This window comes from Hyaena hyaena, unplaced genomic scaffold (assembly GCF_003009895.1).
Source record: "Hyaena hyaena isolate Hyena2069 unplaced genomic scaffold, ASM300989v1 scaffold_478, whole genome shotgun sequence".
NCBI lineage: Eukaryota > Metazoa > Chordata > Mammalia > Carnivora > Hyaenidae > Hyaena > Hyaena hyaena.
The window spans coordinates 1,067,150-1,083,997 of NW_024081110.1; the positions used below are offsets into that span (position 1 = coordinate 1,067,150).

The window sequence follows — 16,848 nt, forward strand, 5'->3', positions numbered from 1 at the left end:
CTTTCCATGGTCTTTCCTCCATGCATATCCGTGTCCTAATCTCTTCTGTAAGGATTAGAATTCACCCTTGCGACCTCATTTGACCTCAATGACCTCTTTAAGACTGTGTCGCTAATACAGTCATATTCTGAGGTTCTGGGGGTTGGGCTTCAACATATAAATTTTAGAGGACACCATTCAGTCCATAAAATATGTGTGTCTTATTTTTCAAAATAAAATTACAGAGACTTTTCCCCTTATTCCATATTTCCTTTTTCATCATCTCTGCATTTCCTGTGTCAGCTTAGATAATAGTTCAGATTATCGGCTGCCTCTCTCCCTCCCAATGTCTTATACACACATACACCCACATATATACACACACACACACACACAATGTCTTTCTTACCTCCAAGCCATTTTCTGACTATTGAAAGCAAAAATGCATTCTTCTTTCATATTCACCTTCCTACCATTTCTGTTTGGGTGCTGGTATCAAAGGTGGGCCAAACCACTCTCTTAGGTCATATCTGAATATAACAAAATCCCCAGGTTCCACAAAAGATCTCTTTTGTTATACCTCCCTTAGGATATTTCACAGAAGCAAGGCCCTGGGGAAGGTTGTGGTTCCTCCTTCAACGACAGAGGTAGCCAGGTGCCAGGTTACTGCAAGAGCCAAGTGACCATTCAATAAGATGCTTCTGTTTCTCCTGCTTTGGAGTTGTATTATGTAGGGGACAGCAAATGCCAGCTGGTCAGCTGTTTCTGATGTCAGCTCAAGCCTATTCTTGCAGATACACAGAGTGAGGGCTTCACTAGTCTTGTTGATGCAGAAGTGGAGGTAACGATCAGGTGCTCGGGAGTCTGACTGATGTATATTTTAGAGTTGTCTGTCCGTAGGTGCTAGTTAAAGCATGAACATACATAAAAGTTTCTCCAAGGAGAATATTTGGAGTGAGAGGAACATCAACATTTCAGACTCAGAAAAGGGTCTTTCAGAACAGCCAAGAAAGCAGAAGCCAGAGAGCTGGGAGGTGCCATGAAGGTCCAGGATGGAACAGGTTTTCGAGGAGGGAGTGGCCAAGGGTGACCCGGGCTGCTGAGAAGTCATGCCTGTGCTTCCTGAGGAGCCAGGACCGGGCAGAGATCTCTAGAAAGCTTCTTCTAGTTTTCTCTGGCCTCACTCCCTGGGGACATTCCCGGGGGCTCTCCTGGGAGAGGGGAATTTCTCTTGATGCTTTTGTCTAATAATTGGCTCGTGGGGAATGATGGGCCAGTGGGCGTCTGGGCCTTATCTTGTATTTTGGCCACTGCAGGGCAGGCACTTTCCAGCAGGTGTAGCCTGACCATCCTTACCACAGGCCTCCACACATGGTCCTTGCTTTGTGCCTTGGGCCTCTCCATTGTCCCAGCCCGTGGGGGAGCCACAAGGACTGGATCAGTTGAGTCAACTCAGTGTACTGAGTGATCGCCTTGAGGAGAGCCTGTGATCAGAGGGGGGCGGGCAGGCAGCATCCAACGGATAAATGCTTCCTCCTTTATTCCCCTGGGACAAGAGTCCGGCAGAATTAAGCCACCAGTTGCCTACAGTGGTGGCTAACTCGAACTCTAAAAACATACCGTTGTGTTGACTTACCTCTTCTGTGCATTGCTTGCTCTTCTCTGGCTCCTTGGATCACTCTCCCCAGAAAAGTTCTTGCACTCAGCTCTGTGGGGGAAACTGAGGCTAAGAGAGTCAGCTGGGAAGAGCAGGATTTCTCAGGACAGACAACAATAAGGATAAGATGGATAAGAAGAGGGGTGATAATCCTTGGTGGGCAATAGCTTCACCATAGCCTTAGGGTGGTTGAATGAGATCGGCCACATGTGAAGGTGAAGCTCTGACTTAGGTCAAGGGTTGGCAAACTGTATAACCTATGGCTTGTTTTCCTATGGCCTGTCAGCCACGAATGATGTTCAGATTCTTAAAGGGTTATGGTAAATAAAGAATATGCAACAGAATCTATATGTGTCCCATGAAGCCTAAAATATTTGCTATCTTGCCTTTGCAGCCAAAGTTTGCTGACCATCGGCCTAGGTGCTAGGGTGCCGCTTGGACAGTGAGAAAGTGAAAACAGCCATGGCAGCTAGCGCATAACGCTACCAGGGGGGATGAGCAATGCTCACAAAATATAAATAATATTTAGGCAAGGCCAGTCCGTGCTGCAGTAGAATGAGACAGAGACAAGAACACTCCAGGATTGTACAGAAATGAGACAGAGGACGAGGACACTCTGCAACTCACCCCAAACAAGTAAACATTCCTCTCTGTTCTTCCAACTAACACGAATGACTATCTCTTCTTACTGATTGTTACCTGGTCTCTGCTTCAACTCTCCTGCCTCCTAATTAAAAATTGCCAAGGCACTCAGTCACTGAGTTGTGCACCTATCCTGATAGCATTCAGCCTGAAACCACCTTTGCTTCCTGTTTAGAGTCTTCTAGCAATGGCCAAATCCTAAAAGAAGCCCCTCTCAATTCCCCATCACTAAGATACCCACGAGTCTGTGGAAGTAAATGAAGATCAACCAAACGAGGGCAAGTAGAGGCTATTTATTCAGAACCTCCTATAGCAAGGGAGTCAGTCGCCATCACTTGCATTTGGCAGAGTTTATGGGAGGCAGGGGAGTGGAAAGCTTTATGGAGAATAAAATGAAAGCTTCACGTGTGCCTGATTGGATCTTGGGGAAGCTGTAGACAGGCTAATTAGAAGGCATCCTACCTATGTGGTCATTTAGGGGAGCATATTTGGCTTTCTCTGGTTGTTTCTGGACTGGTTCCTGCAGAGCTGTGGGTCAGGTCTATTGTGGGTAAAACAACACCCACTAAATTTAAGCTGATTGTTTGACTACAACAGATCTCTGGTGATTGTCAGTTACTGGATGTGGACAACTGGATGAGTACAACTGTAAGAATTGCAGGGTAACCTGGGTTTTGTAAAATTCATTGAAGCCTTAATAGAAGAAAATGATACCCTCATATGAACCAGTTGTGGAAAGCCAGAGGCTTCTAGGAGAGGCTCAAGGGACCCATGATCTCCCTCAGCCAGGGCAGCATGGAGATCTACGAAGACTTCCTCAGGCTGATGCTCCTGTTACCATCTCCAGACCAATGACCAGAAGCAGGTCTCAGAGCCCTGTGAATGCAAGGACAGAGTGGATCCTGGTCACTGTTCAGTTGAGTGTTCTGTACCCTTTAAGTCTGCATCAGCCACTACTGCAGAACAGCTGGAATTTTGCCTTTTCTTTCACTAAAAGTGATTATTTTTAGGCGGAGTCTGGGGAAGAAGTCACCTCCAAGCTCATCCCAGCTGTAGGCAGAATCTAGTCCCTTTTGGATATAGGATTGGGGTCCCTAGTTCCTTCTGGATTGTTGGCCAGAAGTTGTTCTCAGCTTCTTGAGACCACTCTGACTGCCTTTGTACATTGCCGCCTTCCTCATGCAAGAGAGCAACTATGCATCAAAGTCCTTCTTATGCTTCCAGTTCCTCTGCTTTCCCCTTCTGCTACCAGCTAGAGAAGATTCCCTACTTAAATTTAACAAGCTCACAAGATCGGATTGAGTTTACCTGGATAATCTCCATTTTTAGTAACTCAAAGTCAACTGACTAGTAAGCTAAACAACATTTCCAAAGTCCCTTTTGCCATGGGTATGATATCCTATCATGAGTCACAATTAGGGGGTGGGGGGTTAGGGCTGAAGATCTAGGGGTCACTAAACAATTCTGCCTTCCACACTTCTCCGACCACATGACTTACAAGTAAGTCTTAGAGCCAGAGTTTGAATCTAGGTTTGTCTGACCCCCAAACTCATAGTAACACTATTTTGTAACTTGCCTCTCAGTGGGGAAGACAAATGTACTGCAGAGAACTTTATAGTTACCAATGGACATGCTCATTTATCATATTGTTTGGCCTCATAAGAAACTCCTCATGGGACACTGTTATTCCTTTTTGTGGATGATGAGACTGGTGGTTAAGAATGCCTATTTGTTCAAGACACTATAGGCAGAAAATAGCAAATTAAGGACTGAAGAATAGCTCTCTTGATTCCAAATCCCATACTTTTCCCTTTAGATCATCACAATCGCTTAATTTCTTGTTTAGATCATTCTCATTATCTAATTGGGAAACAAATTTACTGGGGCAGAATAAAGAAACCAGCAGAGTACTTCCAGATTGGATGCCATGTTTGAATGATACAGTGGTTCTTATGGAGAAAAATGGACCCACCTGTTAGGCTAATTGAAGATGAATTCTACCCAAATGCACAGAAATGCTCCATTCAAGTCCTAAAACTTATTGTTCATAAAGAAGATAGTCAGTGAATTCTCAAACATAATGTAGAAAACAACCATTCATGAAACAAAAAACCTTTTACTGAAATTGCAAGCCAATCAAGTAATTGTTTGTGAGAAATGATAGGATTTTGGATACCTCTTCCTTGTGATTAGGGAGTTGGCCCCTCCACAGAAAAAGCTTAAGAAGAGATCATAGAAACATCCTACTGTCAGTGACTGTCTTCATTTCATTCCCTCTTTCTAATGCAGAGGAAGCAATGTAGCTTGAAAGCATGTACCCACAATTAGAAAGCTAGGATTCTTTTGGAGGTCAGAAGATGGTATGTGTTAAGCTTTTCCTGGCAGGGTCAACTAGAATGCAAGCCTACACAACAACTCTCATTTGAGCCCCCATATACTTTAATCAGTTTTTTCATCTCCTCTTGGGGCAAAGTTGTATCTAGTGAGAAACTATCCTTAGACTGCCAGGTCAGGAGTTATTTTATGTTTAAAGAATGGCCTATCATTTGTTCAAATAATAATAAAAAAGGCCATAAATTCAATTGTGTCCTGGGCTGGCTTCCTTGTCATCATTTATAGATGCAAAGAGCTTTGTTATAATCTGGGATGCAGTCTATGATTTAAACAAATTATGAAAAGAAGTCGGCCTCAGTCAGGTCAATTTTATTAAAAGCCTTTAGATCTTGGAGGATCAATGAATGTAAGAGATAGGTTAACCCCCAGGGCTTCTGGTTGGTGAATAAACACATCAAAGGGAAATCACACTGTTCCCTTGGCCAACTTCTGACATTGCTCTATTCAGTTGATTTCAAGAGATGTGGAATGATAAACATGAACAGGTTACAAACATGGAACTCTTTCATTATATCCATTTAGCTGGGAGTTTTATCCCTTTATTTTTCACAAGGTAGGTTATTTTAATAGTAAATGCTGGTAACAGTTAATATACAATTCATCTGCAATACAGTCTTTCTTAAGAGAATACTTCTAACATATTTGATATCTGTCCATGATTTGCATAGACCACTGTGGTCTCACAGGCAGAAAAACAACGTGGATATAAGGAGGAGCTGGTGGAGTGAGTCATTTTTGCTCTTTATATTGTTCTGGTCTGGTCTTTTCCAACCCTTTTGTTTGGAAGGAGAATTGGTTGTAAGAACAATGTGGGATATTGATGGAGAAAATAGAAGGTGGGCCAGACTGGTCAGTATCTATGTGACAAATGGTGGTGAAGATGTCATTATCTGACAGTGCGCATATTCATGCCTAGGAGTGCACATGCCAAGATAATTAAGACATGGTCCCCTCCATCAATAATATAATACTCGTGGATTAGCATTCTAGAATTAATATTCTAGATTTGGTCATTTAGGGAAGGACATATGTACCTCCAGCACAGTCATTTAAGCAAATATACCTTCTCTCTAGGATATTTCTGATGAAATTGCTTCTGAAGGTTACAATTGGTGCTCAAGACCCTGCTTAAAAAACAGTTTTAGACATTCATTCAGGAAATCAAAGGCAAACACTGGCACGTTTATTTGGGTTTTATTTATAGCAGGGAGAAGAATTAATAAACTGACATAGCATTTACTCCAAATCTAAACCTGATGTCCCATTTTAGGAAGATCTATGTCAGCTTCACTCTGATAAATCAGCAAAAGCAGAGACAAACAAAAAAACCAGCCCAGAGACCAGCAGTGGCCCATGAACCAGTGGCCAATCAGTATAGGAATCAGCTGGCTCTTCCTCTTCCTGGGTCAGCCTTCCCCTTTCCACCCAGAGTCTTTTTGGTTTCAATCTCTTGATTCAATTGCTTTGGGGGAGGAGAGGTCTTCAAATTGCATTCCATATCACTCATTTCCCTTTCATATAGATTTTTCTCTTCTCTCCCTTCTAGGGCCATTGATTTTCTTCCTTGGGTTTCTGAGAAAGCTTTGCTCCCCAGGCATCTTTATTCAGCTTGCTGACTGAAGCACTATTCACACTTCTCCTGTGGCCATGAAGACCAGAGACCTGCTGCTAGGGACTCCAGGCTCCTACGTCTGAAGGACAGTGGACTAAATTTCTGACAGGGGCCATGAGACACCTTTGAGGGAAAGGATTTAAGAGCTCTGATCTCTGAGGATATAAAGGCTCTCACAGGGGTTTGCTTTACTTATCACTGCCGTTTAGGCAGCATTTTCCATGAGGTTCTAAATTCTTCATAATTTTTCACAGACTGGGAACGGGCTCAGGAGGGAAGTCATGCCCCATTGTGAGGTGCACCAAGGGGCCCTCAGCATGGCCCACCACGGCCTCCCACACAGCGAATGCATTACCTCTGTCTGTGAAGAATGGAAATGTTATAAATATCATAACATGAGGGTGAGGGTGATCTCTGAAACCCATTGTGAGCATGGAGCTCAATGGCCATTATCAGAGATAACAATAGCTGGCATTATTCATATGTGCTTTATGGGCCATAAAACACACTTGGCAACACATCTCATTGGATTCTCACACTCTCGATGAGAGGTAGGTAAGGCATGTATCATTCTAATCTCGTTTTACAAAAGAGAGAAAAGAGGCCCCGGAAGTGAAGCAATGAGGGGAACATCTTCCCTGTGCTCCTGGAAAACAGGGGTGCTCTAGACCTCACCTTCTTGTATTCTGGAAAGTAGCTTGCTGAAAAGAGCCATCCTTCCCCTGTGACTTGCACGTGACTCGCAGGTGTTTCCTTGTTTCCCTGGGAAGGGGCCAGTCAAGACCCTCCAGATCCCTGCCTCATAAGGGATTAGCTCTGTGACCAATTGAGACAAAATACCTGCTAACTTGACTTGGTCAAACTCTTTCCAGACTTCTCTCCTACCTTGATTTGATCTTTGAACTTTGACCCCCTGAGGTTGAGCCAATATCAGGTGTGGACCAGCTGCTCTCTGAGAGTGGGCTGATTTCAGGGAAAGACATTTCCTGATTGGCTATCTGATCAAGCCCTCCATACATCCCACTCCCGCACTCCTGGTTCTTCTTGCCTGCCTACTTCTCCCCAGAAAAGAAAATTCCTTCTTGGCTGACATTTGAGAGGATCTTAGGTCAGAGCACTGCAACAGTCTTTTCGAGTGAAGTCTCCCTTCACCTAAGTGTTTGTATGTGATGGGGCACAGGCTAAGGATCAAAGGTAGCTTCCTGCCACCCAGCCTTGGTCACCCTCATAGTCTGACTGTCACACCTGCTGGGGTAGGTGGGTGAATTGTGGCCCTGAATCTGGGCCCTGCCTATTCCAAACTCAGTTCCTAGGTCTCACTTGGGCCTCTCAAAGATCTTCCATGAGAATCGAGGAGCAATCTCAAAGGACACTGGTGCTCCAGAGAAGACAGGTGTCTTATGTGAACTTGAGAACAAGTTGCCTGTGTCCCATAAAGAAGTGAGTTAAAGGGAGGAATGGGCAGGAGTTTGGGATGTAAAACTGAAACATCTTTCCAGTGGTTATGTTCTGTTTGAGATGAATACCAGGGATGTCAGGCATTCTTATTTGGAGAGGAGTTTCAAAACAATCCAAAGCAACACCGTTCTGTTCAGCTCAAAGAGCAGTGCTGGAACCACATGTGCATCAACATGCCTTTTAGAGATGCTGGAGGTACAGAAATAGACTGATAATCCTTGCCCTTGAAGGCTTATGGTTTTGTGGGGGATTCCTACATGGCCTGGACTGGAGAAGCAAGTGCAGAATTACCTGCAAAGTGGGCTGTGGTACTTTTTGCTACTTGGCTAGAGGTCTCATAACTGTGTAGCTTGTTGACCCACTTCCAACATTTTTCTTTTCCATAATACCAGCTATAGTGGAAGGACTTCATGTAGAAATCCCTAATTTTATTATTGTATCACTTTATGACGAGGATAATCTAAGGGCTTTGCAATCAGTAGTTCTGTACCTTGTTGATTCATGTGTGTGGCTACAGGTCACCACCCGGTCTGTACTCTCAAGTTTGCTCTGGAGAAAGCTTCTCTGCAAGCCACCTGCAACATTACCTGCTTTTGTGGCTGGATTCCTTAAAATTCAATATATTCTGAAGGATGTGATCAATAAGCAGATGGTTCAAGCCCATACACATGCCAAGAAATGAGGCATCTAATTAGCGGCTAGACCAGGGTGTGAGGCAGTTGCAGAAGGGGGGTGGAGCCCCTGCCTGGGCTGGGAGACCCCTGGATAAGACAATCAGGGCTGGTGGTGTGACGTGTCAACACAAGGTAGTTGTTGGAAGTGAGAACACAGCCTGGACCTTCAGGCTGTGCTCATTAGGGCTTTGCAGAATTCCCAATTATCTTTTGACCTGGCCCTGAGCTAGGCCCCTTTTCATTGCCCTGAAAAAGGAGTCAATGGATGAAAAAGAAGACCCAATTTGAAATTCTACATGGGTTTGGCTCTGAAGCTAAGTTGGTAGACCACAGAAAAGGGGCATTCTCTGCAGCCAGTGATGGTAACGGGAAGGATGAGAGGCGAGATGGAGGCAGAGGCAGGCTTGTGCAGTGGGGCAGTTTGGGGCCCTGTACAAAGGTAGAGAAGAGACAGTTTGGAGGAAGAGGCCAACATACCCCCTGCAATGAATCCCTGAGGGATAGATATTTCAGTTAATCTATGAGTCCCACTGAACATGTCAAGAGAGTGATGACTCCTTCCCATCCCCATCCCCTTGTCTCTTGGCTCAGACAGGAACAGATAAGGGCTTTTCTCTCCTCTGCACCTGGGAGAACCCACTGCTGAGTGTCACCTGGCATCAGAGGAGGGAGCCGAACTCCCTGTGAGCCTCCTGTGACAGGTGGAATACACTACTGACCTGTTGCCAGCCTGATGTTCTCTAGTTGACTGTTCAGTTGTGTTTCCAGTGTTTTCCGGGGTAGAGCCTACATGATGTTTCTAACATGAAATGCAGACTCTGAAAGAGAAGACAGTGTCTGGAGTCTGGTCTATCCTATGACAACTGTCCTAAGGCTCCTGGGAGCAATTAAGACAGAGGAGGTTAAGACTGTACCTGTGGGAAGGGATGTATCTCTCAAGTCTATTGACACAGCCTTGTGAACTAGGGTTAACACCATGACAACCAATAAACATATTAAAAACAATGTCAGTGCAACTTTTCTCTTTCTCAATCTGCTTTCCTTTATTCCTTGTCATGCTAGAAGCCAAGGGAATAAAATCAGCATTCTTTGGTTCTTGTACTGGGGAAAAAAAAGACAATTGGTTGGATTCTGGAGGCACACAAGTGACTATATCTAAGGTTGTACTAACTACAGGTAATAAAATTATATCCATTATTGATGATTAAATTTATGTGTGTTGACTTGGCAAGGCCGTAGTGCCCAGTTATTTGGTCAAACCCTAGATGTTGCCATGAAGGCATGTTTTTAGATGTGATTCACATTTAAATCATCTTTGAGGAAAGCTGATTACCCTCCATAATGTGAGTGGGCCTCATCCAGTCAATTGAAGGCCTTATGAGTGAAGACTCAAGTTTCCAGAAGAAGGAATTCTGCCTCAAGACTGTAAACATAGAAATCTTGCCTGAGTTTCTAGTATGTAGATTTTGGAATCAACATTACAACATCAACCCTTGCCTGAATTTCTAGTTGCAGGGCTGCCATTTGAATTTTGGACTTCTCATCACTCCCACATAATCCCATGAGCCAGCTCCTTAAAATAAATCCCCCCACCCCCGACTCTCTCTATATTTCCTATTGTCTCTATTTCTCTAACACACTCATTCTGTCTGTTTCAGATGAAGTACTCTCCCTGGCCAGACCCATTGGCTAACTTTCTACTCTAGTTGCCTACAACCATGAGGAAGTATGTTCTACTTCCAAGAATGGAGTCATAGAGTAGAGACTATTTTTTCCCCTCCACCTCCCTGTTCCTCTATCTTCTGTCCTTATTTTAATCTTTCCAACCTCCTCTTATGCTCCAAGAATGTTACCTACATTATACTCTCATCTCTATAAAATTAAATAAAGAATACCTAAGAATATGCAGATAATTCAAATTAAAAAGCTACCATTCTTGGCTATAATTTATGGGCACAACTCTCTTCCTTGAGATCTTCACTAAAGAAGACTTTTCCGGAAAATATTACCCTGCTATTCCTGACGGCTCTTGATCAACTTGCTGATTTATTTTTCTAGGTGGTTTTGGCATGGCTTAGAATGTAAAAGTACCATCTTTTAATATGTGTTTATTTGCAGAGTTCCCACAGGCCTTAGCCCATTTCTATACCTACAGTTGGGTTTGCTCTCATTTAAATGCTAAACATCTCAGTGGCAGTCAGGCATTGGGAACACTATAAGGGATGATGTATCAAAACAAGCGGTTCCACTTAGTGTGATTTGGGGGTCACTATCCACATCATAGAGGAAATGGAGTGACATACTTGTTTGCGGAAGGAACACAATGAAGCTAAATAATTCCTCTTGTAGGTTGGTTGGCTCTGTAACCAAGCCTTAAAATCGACATTGACATTGAATCACTGCCCACGAAAGGAGAATGAGAAACCACTTAAAATCTGCCTCTAACAAACCATCCATATCTTAATTCAATGGCCAGTGATGCCAGCCCTCTAAATGTTCAAATGGGATTCAGATAATTACTAGGCATACTACAGGGAGATTTTTAAATTGAGTGAGTGTCATACAGCATTGGGGAAAAAATAAAATATTAAATGTAAACCAGGAATATGGGTCAAGTACAGAAAACAAGCAGATATGGAAGAATAATTTAAGTGTGGCATTGGAATTGTTTTTGCTATTTCAATTTGGCCATTTAGCTTTTGGGATCAGATAACAGGATATATTAAATTATTTTCTTACAATTTAATTTTTGATGAAATGCATATAACATAATTTTACCATTTTGACCATTTTTAAGTGTATACTTTGTGTTAAATATATTCACATTGTTGTGTAAACAATCTCCAGAACTTTTTCATCTTGCAGAATTGAAACTCTATACCCATTGCACAAGAATTTTCCTCCCCTGGGCCCTGGCAACCACCATTCTACTTTCTGTGTCTATGAGTTCTACTACCCTTGATACCTCATCTAAGTGGAGTCTTACAGTATTTGCCGTAAACTTTCTCCATATCCTCATGAACGCTTTTTACTTTCTGTTTTGTTTGTTTTGGATGGCAGCCATTCTAATGAATGTGAGGTCAAAACATACTTTTTGGAGGTAGTGGTGTGGGATGAGAGGTGTTGAGCTGGGATGATTGGGGAAGTTTCCTAGCTGTGAGCTTCCAGGCTGCAAACTAGGATTTAAGGTGTCAATGTTTTTGGTGCCTGTCTCCTTCCTTCTGCAAACTGATTCATAAAAGTGGACCTCCCTGAAACTCTGCAAATATGGATTTTGTGTGTTTCTGGGCTTCCGCAAGGGCGGATACTCAAAGCTGAGTGTCCTGGTTGGGGTTCAGGCAGACTCAGGGCTCACTTTTACTGTTCTATGAAATGCTATTCTACTGTGTGCCAGTACCAGGGAGACAGACCCTGTTGTGGGTTGGATTGTGTCATGTAAAAGTTCATATGCTGAAGTCCTAACCCCTGGAACCCAAGAACAAGACTGTATTTGGAGGTAGGGCCTTCAAAAGGGGGACTAAGGTAAAATGTGGTCGTATGGGTACCTGATCCAATAAGGCTGGTGTTCTTATAATAAGAGATTAAGACACAGGCACACACAGTAGGAAGATATTGAGAAGAAACAGGAAGAAGACTTCTATCTATAAGCCAAGGAGAGAGGCCAATTTTTGCAGATGCACTGACATTGGACTCCCAGCCTCCAGAACTCAGAGAACATAAATTTTGGTTATTTAAGCCCCCAGCCTATGGTACTTTGTTACAGCAGCCCCAGCAGATTCACACAGACCCTCAGACTTCCTCTCTTTACCTCCTTAGGTTGTCTCATCCAGTTCAGGGATTTAAATACCATCTCTATGCTGGTGCTTCTGGATGTGAATCCTCTCTGTTGACTCCCAGTCTGGTCTATTGAACTACTGAATCTACATTCTCCCCTTGAAAGCCTAAGAAACATCTTCTTCTTTTTAAACATTTATTTATTTTTGAGAGAGAGAGAGAGAGAGAGAGAGAGAAATTAAAGCAGGGTCCATACTCTGAGCTGTCAGCACAGAACCCAACACAGGACTCAAACTCATGAATGGTGAGATCATGACTTGAGCTGAAGTTGGATACTCAACCGACTGAGCTACCCAGGCACCGCGAGACATCTTCAATTTAACCCATGTAATTGGTATATCAAAAAAGCCCAATATAGGTCCTAGTTAAAGCAGATGTCACTTTTAGTTTTCTACCATCCCTCTAAAATTTATTCAGTAACATTACCTTGGTTCTAAATATAAACTCCAGCACCTTGCAACTTTTCTGGTCATCTTTGTGTATTAGAAATGTTCAGTGGTCACCTTACATAGTAGTACAGTCTTGAATCAGAAATTAGAATGGCTCAATTTGAGCTTGATTTTGTATCAGTTATTTTCTCTTCCATAGACTCAGACCTGCTTCAAGCTGGAAACTTGAAGTGGTAGACAGAAAAATGGGCTTGCCCAACAACTAGCTAACTGGGGATTCTGGTAGGAAGGTCATACAGCTAGTTCATCATTTGGATTATGATGCACATGTGCTCAGAGTAAGCCCACATAGGAGATTTCATGAGCCTGTTAGGTAAATTAAGTGAATAAATTTACCTCTCCTGCCTTTTTAATTTGATTTATTTTTATTAAATAGGCTCCATGCCCAACGCGGGACTTGAAGTCACAACCCTGAGATCAAGACCTGAGCTGAGGTCAAGAATCGGATGCTTAACTGACTGAGCCACCCAGGCACCCCTCTCCTGCCTTTTTGAAAAGCAAGAAGCTAAAATTTTGGCTCATACAGGGTATGAAACTCTTTGGAGATTACACAAGGAATAACCAGTAAATCCAGGACTTGACACATCTGTCAAACTACAAACTCAGAATCTTTGATCTGTACTAGTGTTTTTCCAATTATGTTCTCCTCTGAGCACTAGGATGGTCAGGCCATCTTTGGGGCCTGGATTGGGTTTGGGGGTGTATTAGTTTTCTAGGGCTGCTGTAACACAATACTACAAAATGGGTGGCTTACAATGATAAATATTTATCATCTCACAGTTCCAGTTTGGAGGCTAAAAATCCAAAATCAGGTGTTGGTAGGGCCGTGCCCTTTAATGCCTCTAGGGGAGGACTCTTTCTTCCCTTTTGCAGTTTCTTGTAGCCCTAGATGTTCCTTGGGCTAGTGGCTGCATCATTCAATCTCTGCCTCTGTCATCACGTAGCCATCTTCCCTCTGTGTTGTGTCTTCACAAGGCCTTCTTCTCCCTGTGTGACTCTGTCTTCTTATAAGACACCAGTCATATTGGATTCTGGGCCCACCCTCCTCTAGTATGACCTCTCCTAAACTAGTTACTTCTGCAAAGATTCTTCCCCCAGAGGGTCACATTCACAGGAACCAGTTGTTGGGATTTCAATGTATCTTTTTTTGGGGGGTGTGGGGGACACAATTCAATCACTATCGGGGTGAGAAGAGACCATGTGAGTGGGGTTCTCATCTTCATCCCAATTTCAATTAGGGATCCCTGGCTCTTGCCTGGTTAATATGCCAGGAACTTTTGAAGGACTGTGTTTGAGAAAGAGTGCCACTAGCAAGCAGTCTATTCAAAGCCACCTATCTATAGTATGCCACTTTCTACAAAGAAGCAGGCAAACATGTCAATCAACTGGCTTTGAAAATGCTTTTGCTTAAGGCTTTATAACTGGTTTTTCTTCTACATTCCCTCATCTTATTCAGCTTGGACAGGACACAAATGGCCAGTTGCTGAAGATGGGTGTTGCTCTCAAACTACCACTGAGAAGAGAGTGAATAGCATAGGTCTGGCCATTCTCTCCCTCCCCGTTTCCTTTGAGTCCCCTTGAATTGCCATATGTGCAATGCATGTGTGGTCTGTTCCCGTTGGGGGCTCTGTGTCAACTAGTCTGCCCCTTATGCTTTCTGGTGTGCTTGGAGCCACTGGTGTCCTTTAATTAAAGGCAGTGGGTGGCATGATGACAGGATCAGTATCAGTGTCTGGCTCCCTAAGGACCAGGGAACATTATGGCCGAAGTTTTCCCATCTGCATAACTGGACCGCTTATATGTTGATGAGAAACCGAAGAGGGGTAGCACCTCTCGGCTTGCTGTCTGCTCTGCTGGCTTCAGGACATAGTAGAGATGAGTCCCACAGGCATTGCTTGGCTGTCTCACTTAATTGAAAATGTAGGTGCTATGGCTTTAAGTGCTTTGCTATTTGGCCTTTTGCTTCACTGCAGAATGAACAACAATGATGTTCTGCTCAACACCAGTTAAGAGACGTTGTAGGAAGGGCTCGGCAGTTTGGTGAGAATGAAGCTGTATTACTCAAGTGTAATGAGCCAAAAAATAAAACTCGTTTTCATGCGGAATGAGTACAGGCCCATGGCCCGGCCACGTAAGATCCTTTTCTGTTTTATTGTGGGCTTGGAAGGTATTCACTTGGCCTTATGGGCACAAATGTGAAAGGAACATTCTGGCTTAGGAACTGAACTGAAATGAATATCAGGGACGGAGCTTTTGCCAACTAATTATAGACAGAATATTCAAATATAGAGTCTGTGAAGTGCCTGCCTCCTAATGATCCCACCCCCAAAGCCCCCTTCCCCACTTCCACACGCGAGGAAGGGTTTAGAAATGATCATCAACTCAGACTACATTCTTTTACAAAGTCAATTATTTATTTGATTTTCTTTATGTACAAAAAGTAAACTCCAACTGGACGTAAAACCAAAGAAAATCCTTTTGGCTGCACTGACTTTAATTACCCATTATCCTAGAGTCACAATTAATCATATAAACAAGAGATGGCACCACAATGTTACGTTTGTTATACGGAAAGGATTTGGCTACTTTAAGAATGTTAAAAGAGAAAAGAGATCATAAAGCAACCGGGGTGTCAAAGGACTCTGAGATAATTGCGCCATTAAAAGTAATCATCTAAACAGCAATTCTCCGGCCAAAAATAATGTACATAAGGGCCCGGATGTGCTTCTATTTTGGTTGACCCAGTACAAGGCCCGGGTACTTTGTACTCACTTTGCATTTTACTTTTCCCAGAGCACATGGTGTGTGAAACAAATACAGCTGAGTTGTGGGGGCCCTAAACTCTGAGTTCCAAGCACAATTTTACAAAATTACCATTACTTTCATAGGATAGTCTGGAGGAGGGAGTCATTTTGAATTAAACTTGGGATGAACCCGTAACGTCTTTGCCGATTTACAGCAAAACTAACATACCCTAGGTGAGAAATGAAGCCAATGGTACATCACGCACATGATGATTTTTTTAATAAGCTGAATCATGTAGTTTTAACTCATTTTGTTAAGCTTAGTTATTAAAAGGCCTTTAAAGAAACAGCATCTTCAGGTAACCACGTGCCTAAAGCGATATATGTACATGTCTGTTTTAAACCCATTGCTCTTCGGGACAGTTTCTTTGCCTCGTCCCTGTACACACAGCTCTCTAGGAAGCAGGCTACAGTTTTATTAGAATGCCCAAGGACAGAAACGGACTCGTTCTGACCTCTAAATATCTTAAGCCTATTTTTCAGAATAACATGAGAAGAAGAATATGCTTTTAAAAATTCAGAATCGGTAGTTTGTAAAACTACTATCATTTTAGTATGAGCTCAGTGCTGACCTTTTCAGATCAATCATAAATAATAAATTTTCCCAAGGGAAGTATTTCTGGTAGAAGTGGGAAAAACAGGAACTAAGACTATAGCTACCATACTATAAGTATCAGCCACTTTGGGCTTAGCACGCTTTCAGGGGGTGATAATACTACATAAGAGTATATATGAATATACACCTTAGTTTACATAGACAGGATACATGAAATGGTTGAGTGATCTACATCTGGTATTGGGATAGTTCTCTAATAATACAACCATTAGGCAAATTTTCTCGCACACACAGTAACAACCACCCTCTATACACAACGGCCACCAACCAAGTTTTATGCCTTCCTACGGAGGGACCAAAAGCAACTTAAAAACATCTTGTGACAAGATAGAATTCGATGATGTCTTAAGTACAGACTGCTTGCCGGTCCATGTTAGACCATAGGAGGAAAATGCTAGAAAACAGTGCTCCCCATTAAACCTTGCACCGCACTAATTCCACCTAAATGTCCAGAAGGTCGTCGCTGCTTTCATCGCTTTCCACCGTGAGCTGCCGAGTCCACCACTTCTTCACCTCGGAGCCACATGACGCCGTGTCGGTCATGGGGTTCATTTTGCACACTACGGATTTCATCGTGGTGCGCCCTGCAAATCGTAAGTTGACCGAAGACACTGAGTGGCTTATTGGTTTTGGTGCTGTGGAATTGACAAAAGTCCTATGAGCAACGTGGAGCTGTTCACCCCTTTGCAAGCCATTCCTGAGAAGCTGTGACAGTCCCAGCGGTAACAA

At 43.1% G+C, this 16,848-nt stretch overlaps 1 protein-coding gene across 3 annotated transcripts in view; it reads right to left on the reverse strand.

Annotated features, from left to right (window-relative positions):
• Positions 1-15,091: 15,091 nt before the first annotated feature.
• NALCN (sodium leak channel, non-selective) overlaps positions 15,092-16,848 on the reverse strand; it is a 285,524-nt gene continuing 283,767 nt past the window's right edge. For 2 of the 3 annotated variants that reach the window (XM_039254277.1, XM_039254275.1), the window contains one exon: positions 15,092-16,754. In XM_039254277.1, coding sequence (XP_039110208.1) covers positions 16,561-16,754 — 194 coding nt within the window. In that variant the 3' untranslated portion in view covers positions 15,092-16,560. The remainder of the gene's footprint in view (positions 16,755-16,848) is intronic. The other variant, XM_039254276.1, reaches the window with a different exon arrangement.